Source organism: Periplaneta americana, chromosome 7 (genome assembly GCF_040183065.1).
Source record: "Periplaneta americana isolate PAMFEO1 chromosome 7, P.americana_PAMFEO1_priV1, whole genome shotgun sequence".
Lineage (NCBI taxonomy): Eukaryota > Metazoa > Arthropoda > Insecta > Blattodea > Blattidae > Periplaneta > Periplaneta americana.
Window position 1 is genome coordinate 138,258,790 of NC_091123.1, and position 23,190 is coordinate 138,281,979.

A 23,190-nucleotide genomic window follows, 5' to 3' on the forward strand; every position below is an offset into this window, starting at 1 on the left:
CTTTGCACTATTTTTTTTACCAGACGATATTTTGATAGAAATCAAGATACTTTATTTCTCCATATTCATAACTTCTACTCAACTAATTAATAGATTATGCTTGTACATAGAACAATAAACAATTTTAATTATTTAGGCTGCAGTGTATCATACGTTAAAAATGATGTAATAAAAAGATTAATAAATTTAACTATATATGTGGAACAATAAAAAGAAACCTCAAACTAGGAAATAAACTAAATTAAAATTTTATATAAAGTAATGGCAGTGCCCATGTTCCTATATGGCTCGGAATGTTGGACATTAAGAAAAAGTGGAGAGAAAAATAGAAGCCCCGAAATGCGATTCCTAAGGAGTATAGCTGGCTACACTTTGTTAGACAAAAGGAGAAATGATGACATAAGAAAGGAATTAGGCATCTTTAAACTAACAGAGAAGATACACCAATATAGAACTAAGTGGAGGGAACATGTGGAAAGAATGGAAGAATACCACATTCCAAAACTGCTATTAGATTACAGACCAACAGGCAAAAGAAACATTGGTAGACCAAAGAAAAGATGGACTCAAATGTTTAATGCATGAGACCGGAACAAGCCTTTAGAGGCTTAAACCTTGACAATGATGCTTGTAAATTAACTTATCTATTGTCTATACATTCCAACACCCAAAGATTGTATAACATGTGAACGTGAACATGTGGAAACTAGGCCTACTGTTAATGATAACATGTTTTCAATCGACAATCTCGCTGATAAAGTTTTGCACAGAAGAAAACTACTTTTTGCACATTGTGTGTTTCCAAATATTAAATTAATCTAGTATTTACTATGTACCGGTACCGGTATTAATATTTATGTGTTATATTGGTTTGTATAATTATCTTTATTTATTCCACATTTCGAAGCTACTATGCTGATATAAGATTTACGGAATACAATAAATGAAATGAAAAAATATCACTCACGCTATAGAAAAACTTAAGAGCTACCGACGATACCGTATCTAAAAAGAAGAAGAAAAAAAAAAAAAGATAAACTGGTAAGCTCAGAATGGTGAGTCATATGGATTAGTTATGACAATTCATATACTTGGTGAATGAATAAATAAATGGAAAATAAAACAGTTAACATTATTTACTGTGCTTATTGTTTCTCAGTACCTTAAATAAGACGTTATTTCTCGTATCAACATCTATAAGGCACTCTTACAAACATGGTTATTGTATGCTACCCACATCAAAACGGAAGTACTGGAATCTGTCGGGTCTGTTATTAGAACAAACTTCGCGGGTTGGGTTCAAATCTATAATTACTAATTTTCAAGGTACATATTTACAAGTTAATACAAGGATTTACGAGTGTCTAATATAATTTGAAAGAGTTTGTATAATTGTTCCACATGACTGTCTATAATTGTGAACGTTAAATCTTATTATTGCATAAGCAAGGGTCCATTTCGTGCGAATATGTCAAAAATGCTGTACGAACATATTGGATTTTTCAGCTGTTCTTCACGTGTGCCTCTAAACCGCTCTGAACAATTTAGTCACGTGACTACACTTTGTCTGGGAACTGCGCAGACCATAACAAACAAGATGGCGGACCCTGAAGCTGCATCGTCTAGCGCAGAACCTTCAGAAATACAAGAAAATGACAAAGCTGAGGAATTTATTGAACCTGAAAAAAAGCGACGGAAAGTTTGCAAAATTCCTGATGGAAAATCGGATAAGCTTGAACAAAGGCTTGGAGGAATATTGTGTTGTGCAGTATGTTTGGATCTTCCCAGGGCTGCGATTTATCAGGTTTGTTTTCGCAATCAGCTGATTCGAAATTGTAAATGCGATTGACATATGTGATGTAATGGTCAATCCAAATTATGCATTACAGGTTTTTTAGGTGTGCTGATAGAAACATCCCGGTAAAATACTATTTTATGAGTTCTGCTGACGCTTTTCTTTGTGTTTTAATGTAACACTTCCCAGAACCATTTCTGCTATTGTGCTTGAAGATCGGATGTTGCAACCATTGTTTATATCTTTTGTTTATAATTGAATAAAACCGTAGTAGATGATTCTGGAAACATAAAAAGCAATTTTATCATTAATTTTGTATTTTTAATTATGCAGAAGATTTTTTTATTGCGTTGCATATATTTTTACAATTCTAGTTTTACAATACATATTGAGACAAAATATCCTGTCTTCAAATGTCAGTTTTTATGATCACCTCATTGTGCGTCTTCCCGTAATTATCCGTACCGTTTTTCTTTACATTATCTTTAAGATACCCATGTTTAAAATACGTTATCAAAGTACGTTTTTTTTTGTAGTAACACAAAGGATAAAATTTAACAAACTTCGAATTTTTCTAAATGTCTACCACATTCACTCGAAGTAATGCCAGTTATAATATAATATATGCATTAGCATGATAAAATAAATGGGATTTCATTTAAACAAAGTGGATGTGTTTTACATTTTAAGGATCCGCAATGTTGTAGTGTAATCTATAATTAGGCGATCTGAAGAAATCTATGGTTTCACTTTTCCATTAAAGTATATGAAGAAATTATTTTGTAAATTCAAAAGCAATATTACTATTCAGAATTACATGATACTTTGGATGTGTGGGCGGCAACATATGCAGGTAACTGATGAAATTGGGAGTGGCTCCCACTTCGTGGAAACAACTGCAACTGACAATTTATTCTGAAAAAGCAAAATTGTAAGAGGATTTAGCATGGTAGATAACGGCATAAGTCCGTGAAGTAGGTAAACTTAACATCACTCCATTATATTTTTAAAGTATTAAATGTCGTTCTTGGATAAATTAATTTAAAGATTAACGTCACAGCCATGCCAATATGTAAATTCTCTTTCTTTTTTTCCACGTATGCACGAACTTGCTACCATAACCCAAAGGAAAGTAGGGTGGAGATGAATCTTCGATCATGCTATGCACAACACGTGTGAGAAAAATAAAATATAAAGCCACTCTATCCGCCCCAAATAGGCTACCTTCATTTCTTATATATCTGACAGGTTTTTCTCAGACATTTTCACACGAAATCACGTAACCATTATGTTGCACTACGTGGGAAAGCACTCATTTCTTTGGTCCAGGGTAAATTTACCTGTGTACCTATCTACAAAAAACAGTGTAATATGCAAGGCATACCAAAAGCCTAAACAAACCAAACTTTACTCTCACTTATCCTCGACCTTACGAAAACTAGCTTATTTATTTTTTCATATATTATAAGTATATTAACTAAAGTTACACCATCTCTGTTTCAATTCATCATGAAATAACGAAACACAAATCAGATATCAGTCCCGTGTGTGGTGCATAGGGAGATCGAAGATTCAATGAAACATATCTTAAGTGATAAAGAAGGGCTCGCGAGTTTTAATTTTGGTTGCAAACTTGATGATATAGAGCAGCGTTTTTCACAATCTTTTTTTTTTTTTTTTTTTTTCAAAATGTGGCACACTAAAGGTGTAATTTAGAATCCTGCGGCACACTCACATAATCTAAACCACTGGTTCCCACCAGAGGGGGAGGGATGATTTTGAGGGTTTTAGGAGGGAATATGTTTACTGAATATTTACTTGTGCCGCATTCACTTAATGTTGACTCCTGTGGACTCACTTTTTTTTACTACTACTATTTTCATTTTCTCATGGCACACCAACAGATCATTCATGGCACACTGATTGAAAATGACTGGTATAAATTAAAAGACAGATGTGTCATATACATGTGTTGCAGCACATGTTCGTGATACTTACGAGAGTGGTTAAACAGCACGCACCCTTGAATGCCATTTGTTATCCTAATTGAGCAAGAAGCAAAAGGGTTATATTTTCTACTGTAAGTTCTGCTTAGCTGATATGTATATGTGAATTTTCTTTGAAAAACATAATAGTATTCTTGAATTACGAGTAGCTTCAACCATACCTAATAGGTACTATAGACTTTTGTTAAGCACAATGATTCAATACCTAAATCACCTTAAAAAGACTCTGGATGTCAAACATTGCCCTTTTATGTATGATTTGAGGCTTTCTCGGCGTTGGTTCGCTAATATGTTTTCGCGGGATATCAGCCGAGTTAAGATTTTGGAATGCTCCAAACTTTCGACTGCTATCTCTGCAGCCATCTTCAGGGAAGTGATGATAAATTAAAAGACAGATGTGCCTGAAGATGGCTGCAGAGATAGCAGTCGAAAGTTTGGAGCATTCCAAAATCTTAACTCGAGGGGATTGCCCTTTTAGTTTGTAAGTTCAGAAGAAAATCGTTTAATTTTACTTCCGAGGTGAACGACTTCATAAAAAACACCTTTTTCTAAAGCTGTGGGAGTTCATTTTATTACAGTGATATAAATAGGCTACTTACCTGTTTGGGGAAGGGACCTATTTATCAAGAACAGTGTCTCTATTGAATCTTCAATTCTGACTTCTACTTTAGTTAACACACAACGGAGATACTTACCTTGTGTTGTAAACATGTAGAGGAACAATTAGGTAACTGAAAGTTATGTTTTGACTCTCGGGAATATTAAAAATGTGATTTGATAAAAATCACGAAATACATTTTCTTTACAGTATACCAATAACAAGAAGGTAAAAATGCAACAGTGTTCAGTTGAAAGTGCTATGCAATGGATATAATTATATTTATGGCGCAATAATTTCACATACACTTTGCCGATGTACAAAGTATAAAAAATCATGAAAAAAATATCAGTTTTTTGATTTCAACAAAAATTTGTTTGTAGATATTGTTTAACATACTTTGACTATCTATAAAAATATATAAAAAAAACAATGTCTTCTTTTGCAGTGCACCAATGGGCATTTAATGTGTGCTGGATGCTTTACTCATGTACTGGCAGATGCAAGGTTAAGAGATGAGATTGCAACTTGCCCTAATTGCAGAATCGAAATTAGCAAAACGTCTGCATCTCGAAACTTGGCTGTAGAAAAGGCTGTAAATGAATTGCCTTCAGAATGCCAGTACTGTGGTAAAGAGTTCCCACGGATTACTTTGGAGCGACATGAGGAGTTGTTGTGTGAGGAGAGGTAAGATTTATAAATAACTGTGAATATTCACACTGGCAGTGTTTATAATGTAACTCTAAGTCCGGATGCACACAGAATCAGACGCAGTGTGGCCCGACGATACATTTTGTCTGATGGTACTTGTCTCCCATTGATTTCTTATGATGTAGTGCACACAGAATCAGGTGTGGCACTACGGTCAAGAGGAGACAACATTGAATGACTGCTTGAAGTTGGTCGCGAGCAAACTGTCTGATAGCTGCAGCATAATGTGCATGCATTAGTAGCCACATTCACAATTGCACACTTCCACTATCTATAATTACTATTGCTGTGTAGTGCACATTATTGATAATGAAGCTCAATGCTGATAAATTAGTTGTTTTAGTACAGGAAAGATGTTCTGTACAATCTTTGAAACAATGTCACGACAATAATATGGTTTCTAAAAACATGTGAGAAATTGCAAATGAGATGAAAACACTAGGTAAATAATAATGTCAATATAGAGTATGCACCAGCTACTGAACGAATATTGCATACTTTTATTACTGTCAATGTGGCGCTATAAACCAATTTTCAATACTTTTATCACAATCGGAACACATTTCAATTCATATTGTACTATATATATATATATATATAATAATTATTATTACTAAATTAACACATTTAATATATCATTGGACGAACTAAATGTAATTATTATGAAAGTCGCCATATTTTCTTTCTCAAATTACGATCCACTTCCACTAGATGGCTACTGACACGAGAAGCAGGGCCAGCAATACATGCAAACGAAATTATACAATACTAAATGTGAGGAATGTTACTACAGGTGTGTAGTACTATGTGTCAGGTTAGGTTAGATTAGGTGTGTATTGTGTGACAGGTTAAGTTAGATTAGGTGTGTAGTATTATGAGGTTAGATTAGGTGTGTAGTATTATTACTATGTTGGCGACTCTGAAATAAATATGGCCGTATTCTTCATTCACTCGCGACGATTTTCGTATATAAGTAAGGTATGTATTTAGGGTGGGTTAGGTGGAGCTCTCCCAGTGATCACATCAATTTCTATTAATCAATACTATAAATCCAAGGCATTTTGAAGGTACATAAGTAATATTCACCAATAATAATAATAATAATAATAATAATAATAATAATAATAATAATAATAATTTGTAGTAGGTCTACTTCTGTGCCATATACTATCACTCATTATTGATTTAATATATTTTTCATTACTGTGGCCCATGAAGTAGTTATAAACATACAAAATGTCGTTTGTACACTACATTAATAGTATTTAATTTTAAGACGCTTTCAATTGTATAGATTTTTAAGTGTATTCGGTGTCCTTAGGAAATAATAACCAAATATAATAGAATTTCTCATATAGACAGTCCTCTTTCATTGATGCCATTTTCTAGCCTAGGCCAATTTTCCAAACCCACACAGCCAACAAATCAGTTGTTGTGAGGCGTTGAGAGACATTATAAAACAAAATGTCGTGTCACACTGCGTCTTACTCTGTGTGCACCTGGCCTAAGTCACCACATTGCCTGGGGAAAAATATCGGTATTTGCATATTATAAAATGTTTCAGATGTGAATATGAGTTTTATTGTACCCAGTCTAATAGGTAGATTACTCCCCCCCCCCCCCAAGTTGTTATATGTATGCAATTTTTTCTAGTATCCTTACAGAATGCTTTTTTTCTTTATGCAGTCTGCAACAACGCATTGTTATGACGAACAAAAATGCAATGAACTTATGCATCATAATTTAAGAATCAGGCTATTAATATGTATTTTGTCTTCAAAGAAATTAATAGCTGGACAGAGAAGTACCCATTACCTTCCCCCTCCTGCTATGCCCACAATCAAAGCTACTTTCCCACTACTTATTTTGTTACAAATCTAGGGATGATGGGCTGGACGACATTCTATGTATCATTTGTTCAGGTGTTGCCATATTAACATATCCACATGGTGCGCTTCTTTCCTCAGCAAGTTTATATAAATGATTTTGTCTTTGTGGTTGATCTGTGAGATATAATGTGAGGTCCACCTTGAGAAGAAGTCGATCTATGAGCCTACAGTCAACTATTTCAAGCTGAAATATGCCCTAATTCACGTTGAGGTATTCGGCTTGCTCATAAGTGCTCGAGGGACTATACCAGCTTTTTGCAAAGAATTTCGACGGCAGTTTGCTCTGCCAACATCTCTGAAGGATGACAGTGTGATAATTATGTTAAAAAAATCCTGCCAAATCCTAATTAATCACATGGTGCCACCACAGTCTACTATATACAATCACGAAGCTTGAGTTTTGAGGGTGCTAGAAACAATAGACTGTGACGGTACTATTTTGCATTACCTGTAATGAAGCGATATTAGCGATCCTAGTGGTGAGCAACTATCTAATGTTTGCATATTTACTACGTATTGAGCTTCGCGACTGTATATACTAGACTGGGGTGCCACATTAATAGCAATTGTAATTTTTCACGCTCTTTTCTTTGTTTCCCTTCTTTAAAATTTAATATCTATGTTTACATATGTATATTAATTTTTTTTTTTTTTTTTTTTTTTGAGGTTATACTGAGTCCGTAAGGGTTACCCTCAATGGGGGGGCAGTTCAATATTATTATTATTATTATTTACACAATTGAATGATAACAAAAGAAATGTATTTGTTAGATAAATAAAAGCATGAAGACCGTCTGATTATCAGAAAATATTAGAATAATTATATCAGTTTTTAACCATATTTAATACTAACCTCAGAATAAATAAGAAGCAAGTATAATTGTGATTAAATTTGTTGGTTGATTATATAGTTTTGTTAATGAATTTATAATTTCATTTTGTCTATTGTAAATGTTTTTGTGGATTATAGTTTCTATATTATTAATTATTATATCAATATTAGTAATTAATAATAATATTAAGATAGTAATGATCGTAATTATTATTATTTTAGTTGTAATAGCAGAACCCTCAGCTGAAAATCTATTATTACTGATCAAAATTAAATAATAACTTTGTGCTATTTTAACCCCATTTTTGTTAGTGCTACCATTGTTTATATTATATAGGAGCACAAACTGCAAGTATAGTCGCATTGGATGTCCATGGCGAGGACCATTTCATGAGGCAGCGGAACATGAAAAAGTTTGTGTCCATCCTCATCGCTCTGGAGCTGAGGTGATGGAAGCCCTACAGGTCATCGATCTGAAGTGTGAAGAGGAGAAGAGGTTGTACGACTGTGTTTTTGATTTACTCTCCTATGAGAAGATTACATTTAATGGTATGTTGCTATAAGGAAGTATTCTGTTCTGCGTCTTAAATTCCGATTAAATATATGATGCATATTATTAATTTTTTCACCTAAGAATTGACACTGAAAGCTCTTCTGACTGCACCTCTTCTTTCAAACAGGTCAGTATTTCCGCACTTTCTAGCGTCATGTTATTGCACGTGTTTGTCCACTTCTGTTTGTAACTTTATATTTTATTACATAAAATTTTGTATTTTCTTTTCACGTTTCTTTTGAATCATTCTACATTTTTTAAATATTAAGTTTATTTTTAATGTCATAATTTAGGGTAAAAATTTAAGGAATATTACCAGAAAGTTTTTCAATTCTAGTGGAGTACAACAAGGACTACTTTTTCATTTCCTTTTGAAAAAAGCATTGCAAAATGTTCGCGCCTACCCTGTTGACCTAAAAGTGGGACAAAGAAAGTTCAATGTTTTAGCATATATGCAAATGATGTCCTTATTGAAAAAAAAAAAAAAAACTAAGGATGAAATTACTTACTTACTGGCTTTTAAGGAACCCGGAGGTTCATTGCCGCCCTCACATAAGCCCACCATTGGTCCCTATCCTGAGCAAGATTAATCCAGTCTCTACCATCATATCCCACCTCCCTCAAATCCATTTTAATATTATCTTCCCATCTACGTCTCGGGCTCCCCAAAGGTCTTTTTCCCCACCAGCCTCCCAACTAACACTCTATATGCATTTCTGGATTCGCCCATATGTGCCACATGCCCTGCCCATCTCAAACGTCTGGATTTAATGTTCCTAATTATGTCAGGTGAAGAATACAATCCGTGCAGCTCTGCGTTGTGTAACTTTCTCCGTTCTCCTGTAACTTCATCCCTCTTAGCCCCAAATATTTTCCTAAGAACCTTATTCTCAAACACCCGTAATTCCTGTTCCTCTCTCAAAGTGAGAGTCCAAGTTTCACAACCATACAGAACAACCAGTAATATACCTGTTTTATAAATTCTAACTTTCAGATTTTTTGACAGCAGACTAGATGACAAAAGCTTCTCAACCGAATAATAACAGGCATTTCCCATATCTATTCTGCATTTAATTTCCTCCCGAGTGTCATTTATATTTGTTACTGTTGCTCCAAGATATTTGAATTTTTCCACCTCTTCGAAGGATAAATCTCTAATTGTTATAGTTCCATTTCTTACAATATTCTGGTCACGAGACATAATCATATACTTAGTCTTTTCGGGATTTACTTCCAACCTTATCGTTTTACTTGCTTCAAGTAGAATTTCTGTGTTTTCCCTAATCGTTTGTGGATTTTCTGCTAAAATATTCACATCATCTGCATAGACAAGAAGCTGATGTAACCCGTTCAATTCCAAACCCTCTGTGTTATCGTGAACTTTCCTAATGGCATATTCTAGAGCAAAGTTAAAAAGTAGAGGTGACAACGCATCTCCCTGCTTTAGCCCGCAGTGAATTGGAAAAGCATCAGATAGAAACTGGCCTATACGGACTCTGGTGTAAGTTTCACTAAGACACATTTTAATTAATCGAACTAGTTTCTTGGGAATACCAAATTCAATAAGAATATTATATAAAACTTCTCTCTTAACCGAGTCGTACGCCTTTTTGAAATCTATGAATAACTGATGTACTCCCATTTTTTCTCCAATATCTGTCGAATACAAAAAATCTGATCAATAGTCGATCTATTACGCCTAAAACCACACTGATGATCCCCAATAATTTCATCTACATATGGAGTTAATCTTCTCAAAAGGATATTCGACAAAATTTTATACGACGTCAACAAAAGTGATATTCCTCGAAAGTTACTACAGTTAGTCTTGTCCCCCTTCTTAAAAATAGGTACGATTATGGACTCCTTCCATTGTTCTGGTACAATTTCCTTTTCCCAAATTGCAAGTACAAGTTTATAAATTTCGTTAGATAATGCGCTTCCACCCTCTAAGGATGAAATTACAGAGTTAATAAAGATTTTAAAAGATGCATATAAAGTAGATCTTCATATAAAACACACACACTCACTCTCTCTCTCTCTCTCTCTCTCTTTTTCAAGGCATAATTGTAATAAGACACTATTGTTGTATGATAATCCTGAGTTGGTTGGACACTTCGAAAATTTAGGCCACAATATCACAGATAAAAACCTAATGGAAAAAGAAATGCATCAGTGATAACAAATGTTTCCATGCTTTAAAAACAATTACCTCTTCCAAAATACTTTCAGTAGCTACTGAACTGCGATGTTACAACACAGTAATTCAATCAGTATTACTGTATGGGGCAGAAACATAGACAGTTACAAATATAATGCAAAATATTGCTGTGGTTTTTGAAAATAAAATTCTGAGAAATCTTTGTCTGATATATGAAAATGTAGTATTGGGGGGGGGGGGGGAAATAGAAGGCTGTTCTGAAGAGTAAGCAATTTAATATAATGCAAAATATTGCTGTGGTTATTGAAAATAAAATTCTGAGAAACATCTTTATCTCATATATGAAAATGTATGGGGAATTAGGGGAAAAAAAATTATAAGACTGTTCTGAAGAGTAAGCAAATTCGCTGGTTGGGATATGTTCTCAGAAGAAACCATGGCACCTTTTAAAGAGTGCATAGAGAGATCATCTGGGGATCTCTTGCAGACTGAAATTATAGTAGACCGATCAAATCAGAATGGAAATCATGTTCCTAGGAGGACGTGAATACCAGCAGAGGACAGGATAGAATGGAGGAAAATTGTGAAAAAGGCCAAAAACCCTCTGCTATCTAATGCAACACGGAATTGAAATTGAATTCAGCTAAGCATAAATAATTAAAATGAAGTGCTTGTTCATTGATTTTGTCTCTTTTTATGTTTATCTCCAATTTCGTATCAGTGTCTAGCCTAAACAGTGCATTCTATATTAAAAATTCAAGCACATTAGATTGAAAACTACATATTTCCAACAACTATCCTTCTCCTCTTTCCATTTTTCACTATCTGCAGTAATAACAGAGCTTATCTATGGTGCCGAATTTCTGGATCACACTGTATTTACACAGAACAGAATGTAACGAGACTGCAGATGTATCTAGTGGGAAAGAAGAAAACGGGGTATAAAACATGGGACACAATATTAGCCTTATCCCCTTCAGGCCTGATGTATACATTATAGTGTACATTCTTTCTTTTTTTGGAATGTCTTCGATACTTTTAAATATTTTGAAAAATTCATTGTGATAGAAATGGAGAATATTATTTTTGAAACATTTGTATACCTCAATTAAAAATAAAATTTAAAATTTTGTGGCCCCAAGGGTCAAAATTGTCCCCAAATTTTGATTTTGTGTGAAGACTTGATTTGGGAATTTTGGATCCCCAGAATGATTATGTGACCAGTTTTTTTTTATATCTTTTTTTTTTTTCAATTTTATTTAATATAAATTCAGGTCTGAAGGGGTTAAGGTCATTGTTTTCAAGGAATCAAAATCAGTCATTACTACAAATTATTTTCATGTAATATTGGTATGCCATAATGTATGTTATGTTACATTCTCTCTTCACAGATTTGCAGATGAAGCCATATCGCACGGATGAGTTCGTGCACAAGCTGTTCTATGAGACGAGCCGTTTCACTGCTTTCAACAATCAGTGGGTGATGAAGGCGCGCATTAACAATAGCCAGAGAGATCCAACACAGAGCTCCGAGCGGAACATGACTTACCAGGTAAAGTGGGAGTAGGGCTGCAATATCCTGCAGCATCAAACATCATGATTCGAGGTAAGTTCGGGGGTTTAAAGTGGCCTTAATCCGATGTCCTTGCACCCCGTCAATCCCACAGTTAGGTTCATCGTCTGAGCATCGAGGAAGACAATGCTGACCACATCTGGACGGCATCATTCTTCAACTGAACACACGGTGTTCAGGAGGTGTGTAACAGTTGCAGTGGTCGTATCTTGACTCAGATCACTGCAAGTGTTACCACTCATTATTCCTTTCCAGGATTCAATTTTTCTCTCCTAACAGCTTAATACAGGTTCAAAATCAAGAGACATAAAATGAATAAAAGTCAAGACTATCGAAGAAGAATATAGAATGAACAATGAAGATATATACATATTTTGAAGATAAAAGAGATAAAGATAGTGAGCTGGTGATAAGAGAAGACATGACAATTGAGTGATATCGCTTACTGAACTGATTCGATGAGCACCACATTAAGGAACGTGGGTAGCTACATAATGCCAACTACGGGTATGTATGTGTGGAGGGTAAATAAATGTAAGTGAAAGGGAAAAGCCTGCAAATTTGCTTACTTGTTGAGAAGATGGCAAAAAATATGGGGAATTAGCACAGAGAAACAAGCAAGTCATTTTGATATCTGTTACCTTCTTCATGTTCTCTGCCAGCTTTACAACATTTCTTGCTGGCGTCCCTACAAGAGTTTCTTTCTTACATTTAATTCTTTACTGTGTCGTGTTCATGCTTAAGAGAGGAATTATTTGCATTCACCAAATTTTAACTATGTAATTCTTATCGTACTTCTTGCATTTAATAATAATAAATACATTAAATTTGCACTCATTCCTTGTGAATTTTAGGTTTCCGTGAGATAAATGAAAATTTACTATCAGCAGTAATCTTATATTGTCTTAAATGAAAATTTTTGTGTTAATTTCTTTCTCTTCTGTAATGGCATTGTAGTTAATTGTCCACCCCTCTCTTTCTCTTTATGGGTATTATATATTGTTAAACTGCAGTTGATCCTGAAGACCAAGACAACGTATCCTCTGGCACTCCACTACTTGATATTACGTGGTCCTTTCGGGGATATGAAGGTCAACGCAAAGATTCACAAGTTTGAGTTTACGGATCAAGAGAACGAGAGCCCTTATGTGCACCTTCCTCTTCCTGATACAGCTGAATGCAACCGCTTACTAGCAGCAAAAGTTATCAACTTCCGGTATGTATATTCAGCATTGCCTGACCACGCCCCTTAATCTCAATTGTTCTTTCTTTAGTCATTTACCAAAAATATGTTCATAAAATATATTACACAATATAAATGGCACTGAATGAAGCAATATAGACTGTAAAAATTAGAATATTCACATAACACCGTAAAGGTATGCAAGAATAAGAAGGTAGAGCTTCCATACTTTTTAAACCTCAGCACAATGGTCTAACCACCTTTCATCCTCACGAAGAACCTGACACTCAGTTTTATAGTAGATTGAGTTAATTCCAGAGCCCATTTGGAAATTACTGCGAGATGAAATATCCTATCTCCACCTGTGATTGAAGACTCTGCTTCCAGTCCATAGTCTGTGATTCAGACACAAAGCTAACTCAGCTCCAATATAGACTGCAACTCTTGAAATTTTGCTTTAAATTAAAGACTATCAAATAATAAGTGGGATCTTGGAAAGATTTACATTAAATACTTTTGTCAAATTAATGTACATTTGTAAGGTAGAGTTAGAATATCTCAGATTGCATTTATTGCACAAGCACTCTCAACATCATCTGTTAGAGACAGGTATTCATTTATTAGACCAGTTGCGAAGTACCTTGACCTATAATATACAGGGTAGAAGGGGACAGCCATTCTACATGTTAAATGTAACAAACTTTTCCTTTGATGAAGCACCATTAAACAGGGGGAAAAAAAATAGCGTTTGCTCAGTGTTTGCAGCATTCCACTCTATTATGGTAATGGCTCGAGAGAAATGTCTGATTGCTAGGGGGCGGATGTTGATGACCTAAAAACCTACTTAAAATGATCATTAAAATGCCCTTAAACTAATGGAAAAATGACATGAAATTAAAAAAAAATGACATTTAAATATTATTCACTGTACTCGCATCACAACTTCTTAAAAATTAGTCACCTTGTTTCAATGACTGCCCTGCAAATCTCGGAGAGAGAGGAGGCAACTTCCTGGAATTTGGCTAAGATAAAGGAAAAGAACATGCAACACAAAATTAAGGTTTTAAGAGAAAACTATAGATTTTAACGAGGGTTTACAATGTGTTTCAATCAGGGGTGGTCCATGTCAGTGCTTTCATTATCCGTCTCCTCCTTCCGCGCTTCACTTTTGTTACTAGATCTTCCAGATGAGGGAGTGTGAATGACAAAACAAATTGTGGATGCAGCGTGCATTCTTGCAATCTTTCTGTTAAAAATACTGTCTACTACAGTAGACATCCCTTCTGAATCATGTTGAGGACAAACGTCCTGTCCAGAACATGGTGAAAGTTTCCCCCTCCCCCCCCCTTCGAAACATAAATTCTTACGACACTCTCGTACTGACAAGAAAACAGTAGCAGTCAAAGTTCTCACTTAAACTAAGCTGCTGTCAAGCATTTTATATTACTTCCGTTGTATGAAGTGAAGCCTTCAGAGGAATGAAGGATGGACTTTAGAGTCTGTTCCAAACTATAAAACTCAAACTTCACTGTTATTCACTTATTCAGTAGGTAATTACTACTGACCTATTTGGTTAAAAAATGATTTACCAGACCTGTCAGTAACGAAGAGAGTAAAATGCATCCCAAATGATCTAAAAGTTCTTCAAAGTATTAGAAATGACCAAAAAATACCGAAAAAATATAAAAATGACCTATTAGTTCAAAAAATGCAATATAAGAAATTACTATTTTATGTTATTAACATAGAAAGGATTTCTATATTATAGGCATAATCCTAATGTCAAAAATAAGAACATGACTTTTCGATAACATCCACCCCATACTGATTGCTATACAAGCAAATAGATTTTATTTTTTTATTTATTTATTTATTTTTTTTTTTTTGCATATCAAACCATTTAGCCATGAATGTAAATTGAATAATTGCGAAAATTGTTAAAATAAATCTTACAACACAGCGCACTGTTGCATGTCACCAACTGAGTACAATAGAGGGGGAGGGGGAGGGGAAGGTAAGGAGTGCAGGCCGCGCTTGGTAGAATTATTGCAGCAGCTGTGATGTTGCCAAATGCTTCATAGAAACTTGACGATTTCCTCTAAAACAGTGAATGTTAAGAGAAAAAACTTGTTAGATTTTTCAAATCTCTCCTCATGATCTATTACTAGTATAATTTTGGTGCAGAGGTTTCCATCCACCCTGTATAGATAACTGGTTCACTTTTTAGTATTAATTTTTCCATTTAATTTTACATTTGCATTGTAATTTATCAATGAATAAGTTTCTTGTATTTTTCAAGAGTTACAAAAAATGTAAACTCGATTTTTCAAGTGTTATTTTACCACAAGTGGTAATTTTTCAGCAGTTATCATCTTATTACTGTGCATATATCTTTTTAAATAAAACTGTCCATGGCTAACTACATTAACATGAGCACTTTCGTATCTAATTATCATATTTTTTAATTAGACCCTTTTATTTTTCAGGCTTATTATGTTTCTGTCATCAAAATAGAGAAAAACAAGACACCCCGTGGAAATTGCTCCAAACCAGAAGAGATTGTAGTTGTTTTCTTGCCTAGGTCATGTGGCTTTAAGTACATGCTGTAGTTGTACATACACAGAATAGAAAATATAATTCTTGGTAGAAGTAAATGTATCAGAAGCTTTAATACCACTGTCATTTGAAGTTCCATAGAAAACGAAGGCATATTAAAATTCGAAACAGTGTTTCTGGAAAAATAAACTATTGGCAAGATGCTTTTGAAAAATTTGTAGAATTATTTGTTTATTAAAATTTCTCGAAGGATATACGTATTCTTTCTGGTACTGTTATTTAAAAAAAAAAATATGTTATGATAAATAGCTTTGAAAATGCAAAGCTATAGATATCTGGCTTATTTAAATTAAAAAAAAAAAAAGAATGTGCTATTTTATTGTACTATTATATGATTGTATCTTCACAGTTTCGAAGAAAAAAAAAACATATAAACCCCACTAGGTAGTTGTTTTGAAAGCCAGACATAGAAAAATGCCTTATGATGGAAATAGTTGTGCTTTGTTTACATCTACTATATAATTATCACATATGAGCAAGATATATATAAATATATATTTATTTATACACATCTTAAAATTACTCACGTGAGTGAACACAAAAGCTATATTATATTTCAATGTTTCCTACTATGTTGTTCTAAGTATACAAAATCTAAAACTAGTAGTATATCCTTTACTGATACTGTAATTATATTTTCGATTACAGTATTTTGTTTTCTGAAATTAGTGATGTTTGTTTCTAATAATATTAACTGATTTACTTGAACAAGATGGTTTCATTGTAATATTTGTATTATTTCTGTGAAAGTTTAAACGTTATATATATATACACCAAGTAGAATAGTGAGATTTTTTTAGTTGTGTTTATAGTATTGAAGAGATTTAATTACTTTTTCTATTTTATTTTATTTTTACGCGTCTTGTGTTAATGTATTGATATTTTGTTCGATCATTGCTCACAGTTCAAAATGGATATTTTGATATCTAGTAGGAAATGTTTCGAAATGATACTGTGGATTCATTTATAATATGTTATATTTTATTCTTTTTTTTTAAAACATTAATTTAAGATATAGCATATTTGTAATATTTATTTTGTTTCACATTAATATATTAAGGAGAAGTATATATCCTTAAGGTCCATTTAGTAATGTTGCCAAATTAATTTGACTTCATGACATTGCTGAAAATGCTTTGAAGAAAATGTAGTATTGCATACAAATGAAGAGAAAAGACAGCTACCCACTTAGTTGTAATACGATTTATATTTATTTAAATTTAAATGAGAAGATCGCTATTTCAATCATAAGAGAACTCAAGAAAATATTACTATAAGTTATATGTATACTCATTTCAGATTTGCTAGTTCAAAGCTATTGCTGTATACTCGTCTAATTAATTTAATAAATACACTGTGGTGTGTTGGGTATATCATTGTTTTAATTGATACAGGTACGAAATTTGTCCCATTTCATGAATGAACCACTACAGCCTATACAAAACTAGAAAGGTATTGACAGTTCTTTCTGTCTCTCTCACTCAGGAAGGGAGTGACGTTGTAAAGTTGTGAAGTGAAGCTGATTGTTCCGCCTGCTTACAGTAAGCAGATGACGTAAACTCGTAATAATTTATACAAATCTAGTCTTTCAGGTAAGGCTCCCTGTAAAGCAGATTTGAATAATTTCGATCCGGGGACCTCTGGTTGAACGTACCAGCACTCTGCCAATGAGCTACCCGGGAACTCCACCCGACACTGTCTCAACTTTTCCCTTTTTATATCCACACAACTCGCTTGACTTGGAATTGTGGTTTTCTATAACGTACACAGTGACATATATATATATCTAGTCTTTCAGGTAAGGCTCCCTGTAAAGCAGATTTGAATAATTTCAAGGGAAAAATTGTTCCGGGGCCGGGTATCGATCCCGGGACCTCTGGTTGAATGTACCAGAGCTCTGCCAACTGAGCTACCCGGGAACTCCACCCGACACTGTCTCAACTTTTCCCTTTTTATATCCACACAACTCGCATGGGCTGACGAAACGCCAGAGAGCCACATCGAGTGCACACAATCTCTGTGTGACTTGGAATTGTGGTTTTCTGTAACATACACAGTGACGTATATATTATGCAAATCTAGTCTTTCAGGTAAGGCTCCCTGTAAAGCAGATTTGAATAATTTCAAGGGAAAAATTGTTCCGGGGCCGGGAAAAGTTCAGACGGTGTCGGGTGGAGTTCCCAGGTAGCTCAGTTGGCAGAGCGCTGGTATGTTCAACCACAGGTCCCGAGATCGATACCCGGCCCCGGAACAATTTTTCCCTTGAAATTATTCGTAATAATTTGTATCATACAAACTCTTACTTATGGCTTTTAAGGAACCTGGAGGTTCATTGCCGCCCTCACATGAGGCTCCGTCAGTCCCTGCCCTGAGCAAGATTAATCCAGTCTCTACAATCATCTCAAACACCAGAAATAACTAAAATGCTCTCTCAATTAATATCACTCAATAAAAGAATTGTATTCCAATGGATACCATCCCATTGTGGAATCCTGGGAAGCGAGATTGCGGGTACTTTAGCAAAGAAGGGCAGCACTGCTACTTACAGACCTGTTACTAAATCTACGTATTACTCTGTACCTCAAAATCTGTGCTTCAGTGGCTGGCCATGATAATATCTTTGAAAAATATTGGAGTGCAAGAGGTCAAATGACTTTATTGTCAAACGCCTGGCATTAGAAAACAACAACGTATTACTCCGTGAAAAGATTTATTAAATCTACATACTTAGACTTCAACAAAGAAAATTTGATAACACAATCTCAAGGGAAAAAAATGAAACTCTCTGCATCATAATTCACAGTTAATTCCCAATTTACCACGAAAATCGTCTGTAGCTGCATTTAGATTGGCAATAGGCCATGATTGTTTGGCCAAACACCTGCATAGAATTGGAATATATCAGTCCCCTAACTGCCCATTGTGCAACTCAAACCAAGAAATGGATTCGGAACACCTCAAAATCTGTGCTTCAGGGCTGACCATGATAATATCTTTGAAAAATATTGGAGTGCAAGAGGTCAAATGACTTTATTGTCAAACGCCTGGCATTAGAAAACAACAACAATCATATCCCACATCCCTCAAATCCATTTTAATATTATCCTCCCATCTACATCTTGGCCTCCCCAAAGGTCTTTTTCCCTCCGGCCTCCCAAATAACATTATATGCATTTCTGGATTCGTCCATACATGCTACATGCCCTGCCCATCTCAAACGTCTGGACTTAATGTTCCTAATTATGTCAGGTGAAGAATACAATGTATGCAGTTCTGCATTGTGTAACTATCTCCATTCTCCTGTAACTTCATCCTCCTTAGCCCCAAATATTTTCCTAAGCACCTTATTCTCAAAACACCCTTAACCTCTGTTCCTCTCTCAAAGTGACAGTTCAAGTTTCACAACCATATAGAACAATCATATTAATAATATAATAATAATATGATACATGCGAAAAACAGTTGGGTACTCACTTCTATACCATGAAAGGAACTCGGAAATTTTGGATGAATTACATATGCAGCCAGTGTTAAGGCCCGCTCCCACTTAGTGGAATCGAATCAAACAGAATTTCTCTTCACAATGTGTTTAAGTGGAAGATAGCTGAAAGCGGCGCGTCGAACAGAACAGAATTCATGAGCTAGAATATTTATTCCACTGGCAGAATAGAATTTCTTGTTTCGGGTATGATCGTATGTTTTCGTGAAGCCTTCGTGAAAAAAATAAATGAACCACATCCATTCTTGGCTGCTTAATTTGTTTACTATTGAAAGTTATTGCTGAAATAGTATGTATACAAAAATCACAATGTAATATGAAGAAAGAAAAATTAATAAATCTTGTGTAGAATTATTCTCTTTTGAATGACAAAACATAAAAGTACTGTTCGGTTGAATTCCACTAGATGTGAGTGGCAGCAGACTTTTTGTTTCGATTCTGCTAAGTGGGAGCGCGCCTTTAGAATACATTCAGGATTACAGATTAATATGGACGCAGCTTGTACAACGAATGAATACTCTCAGAACTTCAAAGCAACTTACACACTATAGACCTAGAGGAAAAAAGACATTTGGGACGACCAAGGAAACAATTGAACAGGTCACAGAAGATGAATAATAATAATAATGTATAAGTGAATGCGAATATGGTATATAGTGTGTAAACTATATATAGTACAAAGTGTAATCATCTGTGCTTCAGTGACTGACCATGACGGTAACTTTGAAAAATATTTGAGTGCAAGAGGTCAAATGACTTTATTGTCAAACGCCTGGCATTAGAAAACAACAACAAAAGTGTAATGAAGATTTCATGCCAATAAATTTAAAGTTACAAAGCAAAGATACCGTATTTAGCTCCAGGGCAACCTGATATCAACTAATGTCTCGTGGAGAAGTGTTCAGCCTACATAAATCAGAATGTCATAATATGGTGAACAGTATGGAAAATAGTGGGGCATGTGGTTTACCTGAGCCAAGCATTTCAGATATTCGTATCAGTAGCCTAATAATGAAGCAGACTCAGGCCTATTTCAGTTTATCCTGATGACGTAAATAGGGCGGAAGATGATACCAATAGGAATCTTATTCCTGACAATTCTACAAGGAGTGGATAATTAATCCTTTCCTGATCATATTGCCAAATGAAGTTATGTTACTCAAAATAAGGACAGTGATTTTAAAAATTCAAGCAGGTAATATATTGATTTTCCGAGGTATAATTAAACAAATTTCCTCTTTGAGGTTCTGGCTCATATGTACAGTCGCTCCAAAAAAAATACTGAGTGCACTCTTGATGGTGCATATGATAGAGTCCTGATGCTGCATTCACACAAGCACGTTTTCTGCATTTCAGGTAAGTACATGTTAACCAGACTCTTATTCAGATATAGAAAAAAGAAAAAGGACAAGACGGAGAGCTGTGTGGTAGCTATGCGGTTAGCAGTACAGTACTGATTGGAATCGACTGCTGACAGTTGAGATTTGCGTAGGTTCAAATTCTGTCAAATTTTTCTTTTTTAAATAGCTCATTCCACGTTGCTATGAGAGATGTGGATACGGTTGGTTGGTGACTGATCTTGGTAAATCCTTTACACTTCCAACTTCAATAAATTTCCTTACGACCCTTGTTACTGTTGCATGTGGAAATAGACTGTGATCTGGACGCATATCATTAAATAAATTTGCTGCTTCTCGATGTGATTGTTGCCTGTCTCCATAGGCAAGCATAATTAAAATTAGAATTCTTTCTCTTTTACTCAACATCAGGTAGGATTATTTAACACACCAGATATCAGATTCAATCCTTTAAATAAGATGTTTCTATATCAATAAACATGATTCCATGGACATAAACAGAGGACATTCAAATCACGTAAACAGAAGTGTTTTGCTTATATTCCACGGATATAAATAAAGGACAGTCAAATCATAGTTAAAAAAAAAAAAAAAAGCGTTTTACTCGTATTATTCATTAGACCTACACTTTTCTGTTTTCTTGATTTAGTAACAAATTTGTACAAAAGTATCTAGTGTGAGTACTTTTTGAAAAAGCTCTTAATGAACATTGTTCGAAAATATAAAAAATATTGGGTATTCCATTAAAAAAAAAAAAAAAAGTAGAAAAAATGCGCGTGCATGCGCGCACACACACACACACAGTTTCAAAACTGAACCACGTGCTTCATAACCACAAATTATTTAGGTGGTGCAGAACTTTTAATTAACTCTGTAGCTATATATTTAGTCAACAGTTATTCGTATATGATAAGTAAACGATTATGGATAAAAGAATATTGAAATTTAAATATGTATTTTTTTTAAGTTCAAGGGGGGGGGGGTGAATTCAAACCCGGTACACGCCCCTGGGTTCACCTTTTTAAATGTTATTCAAACATTCCATTAGAAAAAAAAATATCGGCTCATTTTTCATAATAAACAGTAAAGAATTAGACATTAATTAACTTTTTGCAAAATATTATCTTTGAACACACTAACCAAAAACGCCACCTATGAAATGGAAAAGAAAAGTAATGCACTGGAATCGAACTCGCAATGTAGATTTGTTGCTCTATGCCTTAACCACCTATGCTAATTTTTCACGTGGGAGTATAGAGCTGTTGTGTATCATACTAGATAGTAAACGCTGATGGATATGCCTAATTAAAAACTATGTATTTCTTAATATAAGTGATTAAAACGAGTTAATTTAAAGGTTGATTAACTTCAACCATTTCGTTCTCCAGAATGATGTAATAAAGTCAGGGATGGAGGAAAAGACTTTAAATAACACTATTATTTTCTGTATGGTGTGGGCTGATCGAGATGGTATAACGCATGTGCAGATGTGCCCAAGAAATACTTTGAAAATATTAAGCGCTCAATCTTTTTTGGAACAACTGTACATCTGTTATCAGCCAGTATATCTCACTTGAGGATGTGTGTCAGAAGAAAAACAATTGTTTGTATACATCTGAAATCGTATAAAAACTATACACGGTTTATTAGCAAGACTGTTATAGTATAAAGAAGTAGAGAATTACATGCAACGTGGAATGAGCTGATTAATCTGATTAGTGTAATATGTAGCTAATTGGTAATGTATGTAATGGAGAGGAAAGGAACTGGCCACCCTACCCAATATCTCCTGGCCTAATTGCCTCATGAATGATTCCTTATATGAGACTTGTGCAGAATTGGGACAGAAAACGTTACTAATAAATCATGCATAAATAATGGATGTATAAACAGTCTACATGGGAATTGCTTTGCAGTAGTTATATACACGAAACCCCTTGTTTAAGCATTGTATACAGAGAAAAAAATGGCCGCTCCTCTCACAAAAGAACAAATCAAAGAGCACAGAATAATTTGACTAATACTGCTTTGACCAAAATATAGTGTGGTAATCAACCAGACCCAGTTGTACTATCGATACTTACCGCGGCACACTAGCGCTCACTATCGGATGCAATGGAAAACCTCAGTTATTCAATTACCTTTCGTAATGAAGAAAGTATGACATAACTGTGTAACAGTTCTACTATTATACACGATGTATGTATTATTATTATACTTGTTTTTTTTTTTTTGAAAGATGGGACATGACAGCTAAGCAACCGAGCTTGAAACTACAGTGCTATGTTGCCAACATGTGGGACCACACTATCAGCTGATGTGAGCTAGCAGATGGCATCTAAAACAATACGAGATTTTACAACAGAATTTATATTTTAACAGCTAAAATACACTCACGAATAGAGCAGCAGTAAAA

General features: G+C 34.5%; 2 protein-coding genes across 2 annotated transcripts in view; one reads left to right on the forward strand and one right to left on the reverse strand.

The window, feature by feature from the left end:
* Window positions 1–23,190, reverse strand: part of LOC138703475 (WD repeat-containing protein 89) — an 84,708-nt gene that overhangs the window by 16,954 nt on the left and 44,564 nt on the right. The window lies entirely within an intron of this gene.
* On the forward strand, window positions 1,561–17,288 carry LOC138703476 (zinc finger TRAF-type-containing protein 1 homolog). Its single transcript, XM_069831365.1, has 6 exons — window positions 1,561–1,804; window positions 4,848–5,086; window positions 8,169–8,380; window positions 11,937–12,097; window positions 13,132–13,334; window positions 15,788–17,288. The coding sequence occupies exons 1-6, from the start codon at window positions 1,598–1,600 to the stop codon at window positions 15,813–15,815; spliced, it is 1,050 nt and encodes a 349-aa protein (XP_069687466.1). The 5' UTR covers window positions 1,561–1,597; the 3' UTR covers window positions 15,816–17,288.